The sequence below is a fragment of the Gymnoscopelus microlampas genome, assembly GCF_963454915.1.
Source record: "Gymnoscopelus microlampas genome assembly, chromosome: 1".
Classification (NCBI taxonomy): Eukaryota; Metazoa; Chordata; class Actinopteri; order Myctophiformes; family Myctophidae; genus Gymnoscopelus; species Gymnoscopelus microlampas.
In genome coordinates, this window is record NC_139962.1 from 57,747,144 (window position 1) to 57,751,743 (window position 4,600).

General features: G+C 38.6%; 1 protein-coding gene across 1 annotated transcript; it reads left to right on the top strand.

Moving 5' to 3' along the window:
* Positions 1–244: 244 nt before the first annotated feature.
* On the top strand, positions 245–4,104 carry LOC311044220 (extracellular calcium-sensing receptor-like; the record flags this gene model as incomplete). Its single annotated transcript, XM_084055664.1, has 6 exons — positions 245–468; positions 722–998; positions 1,125–1,940; positions 2,507–2,737; positions 2,902–3,025; positions 3,191–4,104. 6 exons carry the CDS (start codon positions 245–247, stop codon positions 4,102–4,104), a joined length of 2,586 nt encoding a protein of 861 aa, XP_083911790.1.
* Positions 4,105–4,600: the final 496 nt, after the last annotated feature.

A 4,600-nucleotide genomic window follows, 5' to 3' on the forward strand; every position in this document is an offset into this window, starting at 1 on the left:
TTCTGAGAATTGAGCTCAAGAAATTGGTTAAAAGTTCTTTCATGCATGATAAAAACAAACTAATTTCTTCTGAGAATTGAGCTCAAGAAATTGGTTAAAAGTTATTTCATGCATGATAAAAACAAACTAAGTTCTTCTGAGAATTGAGCGTGTGGCGTGTGCTCACATTGGCTGTTGGTATCACAATAGCTGAGGGAAAAAAACTGATAAATATTCCTGACTTCCTGGTCAGGGTTGCTACAGAATGGGGAAGAGCCCCATCATGGGATGGCTCACTATCATCCTGTTTGCTGTACTGGCAAAAACCAAGTCTGAAAACCAAACATGCAAACTGATAGGGCAAACAGGGTTTATGGAGTTTTTTAAAGAGGGAGACCTTTATATTGGAGGAGTTTTCTCTATGTCAAGTACACGCAAGCTAGTAGGTCAGAAAGACTTCATATTCATGCCATATTCATACTGCACAAAGTAAGTATAATTACATATGTTTTATAAGTATAAGTAAAATAAATTGTAAATAAGGTGGTCTACTGTGGTCTAAAATATGTGGACTTTGCTGCATATATTAATGTTCTACTATTATTAATGGTATGCTGCTATTGCTATTTTGGTTAATTTTGCTCATTTTCAACTGAACCTCAATGTTATTAACTGTAATATAGCCTGTTTTTATATCCTATTTCCCTGAAACTGAATTTGAGAGCAACCATTTAATTTTCAGGAGAAATGACAGGGAATTGAAGTTAGCTCGGACATTGATTTTTACTGTGGAGGAGATCAACACAAACCCTGAACTTCTTCCTGGCGTGTCTTTGGGCTACATTCTCTACAATGGCTGTGGGAGTGAAAACCTGATACGGGCGTCTATAGAAGCTCTAAACGGAGAGGAATCCAAAGGTCAGGGTTGCACAAAAAGAATTCAGGCAGTGTTGGGGCACTCATCTTCCGGAATAAGCGCTGTTATTAACAAAATAATTGGACGATTCTCAATACCACAGGTGAGGGCAGTGGTTGTTTAGACTATGGTGGAGTGGTTTACTGCACCATAACAATGCATTATTCTACCAATTCAGCCAGGCCTCGTTCAGGTTACAATGTCTTTATTGATTCTTTTTTTTTAACAGATCAGCCACCTTTCAACCTGTGCTTGCCTGAGTGACAAAAAGCTCTATCCTACATTCTTCAGAACTGTTCCAAGTGACCGCTTCCAAGTCATAGCTCTGGTGCAGCTCATGAAGCACTTTGACTGGCGCTGGGTTGGCGTTGTTCGTTCAGCTGGCAGATACTCAAGGGAGGCTACATTTGAATTCCGTAAGGAAGCAAAAAAAGAGGGCATCTGTGTTGAATACATGGAGTATTTCTCAGTGACGCATTCCAGCAAAAGGGTTGATGCCACTGCAAATTCTATAAGAAAGTCATCATCAAAGGTGGTTCTGTTGTTCATGTCCTTAGCCTATACAAAAAGATTCTTAAATAAATTGGATGGAAAAAACATATCGGGGAAACAATGGGTTGGCAGTGAGTCTTGGATCACTGTTGTCGACCTAGCTTCTGCAAAGAGAAAGAACATCTTGCAGGGGGCAATGGGTTTCGCGATCCCTGAGGCAGCCATCCCAGGTCTTGCTGAATTCTTACTAAACCTGAAACCATCGGATGAACCGCATAGTGCTCGTATTAAAGATTTTTGGGAGGATGTCTTTCAATGCAGCTTCACTCCTTCTAACACCTCTGCAATGTGTAATGGCACAGAGGATCTAAGAACAGTCTCGGTCCTCAATGACTACACTGATATGACAGAATTTAGGACAGTGAACAGTGTCTATAAGGCTGTATATGCAGTAGCACATGCCCTTCATGCGTTATTGCGATGTAAAAGTGGCACAAATTCCACCATGCTGGGAAAGCACTGTGCAAAGGAGATTGATGTCGAGCCTATACAAGTGAGTTCATGTATTTTTCATACCACATGGACAATGTATGGGTTGGTACATTGTAAGTCACCTTCCTTAACCCATTAAGTCTGGGAAAGCATCTGTGTCATTTTAGATTTTAACTATAATTTAACCACTTTTTTATTTTATACTTTGGCTATTCAAAAATAGCAGATATACTTTGTGCTTGTAGATCAGCTATTTTTGAAAATTGGTGCAAATCTTTGAATATATATATTTTTTAACATTTTATCTCAAATCTTTGCTTCTGGGGGTCCCTGGATCAAAATATTTTGAGATGGGGGTCGGCGGCCAAATACATAATTTTGAGGGTCATTGACATGAAAAAGTTTGAGAAACACTGTTAGGATTTATAAGACATTTTTAGAATCGGCTTCAGGTCTTTATATGGGTTAATGGTTACTTTTGTAGCATGGGATGAAGTTGATTGTTGTACACATGTTTTCACCTCCACATGATTGCACTGTACAAGACACATTTCCTAATCGAAATGTTAGTTCATCATCACATAGTCATCCTCACAGTCATACCAACTTGACAAACTGTCTCTGCAGGTATTTGAGCATCTGAGACGGGTGAACTTCACCACTCAGAACGGAGACAAAGTTGTGTTTGATGAGAATGGAGACTCTGCGGCACAGTATGACCTAGTGAATTGGCAGATGCGTGATGATGGCGCTGTGGATATTGTCAATTTTGGCAACTACGATAGTTCTTCTCCGGAAGGGAAAAAGTTCAAACTAAAAAGCAATGTCAAAATAATATGGGGTGGAAACCACAATCAGGTAAATAAATAAATAAAAATACAGCATGTTTAGTATTTTCTGTGAAAAAGCAACGACTTTAATACCTCTGTATGAATTATTTGTACTGTGAAATGACAGATTCTTTTTTACAATGTATTAAATGTTTTCAATATTCAGTAGTGACTGTATTATGTCTGTAACAGGTTCCAAGGTCTGTTTGCAGAGAGCCATGCCCACCAGGGACTCGTAAGGCCATAAACAAGCATAAGCCTGTGTGCTGCTTTGACTGTTTTGAATGCCCAGAGGGGACAATAAGTAATCAGACCAGTGAGTGTGTATTTCAAATGCAATCCTTCTCATGTGCTTACAAAAAATATAAGAAAACAAGAAATACTATTAGGCTTAATAGTTTAAATTAATACTCACTATGAATTGCTTATGGAGTGTGTTTCATAGTTTTGATTTATTATAGTAACTGTAATTCTTTTGCAGATTCTCCTGACTGTTTGAGGTGTCCCTCAGAATTTTGGCCGAATGAAAATAAAGACAAGTGTATTCCAAAATCTGCCGAATTCCTTTCCTACAAAGAGATCATGGGTGTAGTATTGACCGTATTTTGCTGTCTTGGTGTATTTTTGTCACTTCTAATATCAATAATATTCATAGTTCATAGGGAAACTCCCATTGTAAAAGCCAACAACTCTGAGCTCAGCTTCCTTTTGCTTTTCTCATTGAAGCTGTGTTTCCTGTGTTCTCTGACCTTCATTGGCCGGCCCTCTGTCTGGTCCTGTATAATGCGACATACAGCGTTTGGGATAACCTTTGTTCTCTGCATCTCTTGTGTTCTGGGGAAAACTATAGTGGTGTTAATGGCCTTCAGGGCAACACTTCCAGGCAGTAATGTCATGAAATGGTTTGGACCGGCGCAGCAAAGACTCAGTGTTCTGGCTTTCACTCTAGTACAGGTTCTGATTTGTATACTTTGGTTAACGATCAACCCTCCATTCCCAAACAAGAATATGAAGCACTATAAAGAAAAGATTATTCTGGAATGTGCCCTAGGATCTGCTGTTGGTTTCTGGGCTGTGCTGGGTTATATTGGACTTCTTGCGCTCATGTGTTTTATACTGGCCTTTCTTGCAAGGAAATTGCCAGATAGCTTTAACGAAGCTAAATTTATCACCTTCAGCATGCTGATATTCTGTGCTGTGTGGATCACCTTTATCCCAGCTTATGTCAGCTCTCCTGGGAAGTTCACTGTAGCTGTGGAGATATTTGCTATCCTTGCCTCTAGTTTTGGTTTGTTGATATGTATATTTGCCCCAAAGTGCTATATCATAATCTTCAAGCCAGAGCTAAATTCTAAAAAACATATGATGAGCAAGATGGCAACTAAAGCTCTCTAATTAAATAGTCCACACATATGTAAACTACTGTAGCTACTTAAGTTACAGCTGTGATGCATGTTACTGTACCGCTTACTGAATACATCTTTAAATCAAATCTAGTGTAACATTTCTGTCTGTGTCTATTATGACCTCAGTGATGTTTTTTCATGGAAAAGTGTCATACAGCAAAGGTGTAATTTGCTGCCCTACAAAGCCAAAGTGCAGTAACTACGGAAAAAGATCGTCTCATTGTGTCTCATTTCTTTCATTCCTATTTTAACAGGTTGGTTGGTACAACACAGAAGTGTCATATACTGCATACAGTTGTTGGTGAAGTTATTATTTTCATTTGAGATCGATTTTTATGAAATTATGTGTCCAATTTGAGTGGGTTTGTGACCTAGTCCAAACTGTTTTGGTTAAAACCGATGCAACTGATGAATATAAAAGTAACTAAAATGTTAGGTAAAAATGTGGTTATTATAACTGAATGTGACAGTGAAACCCATTGAAA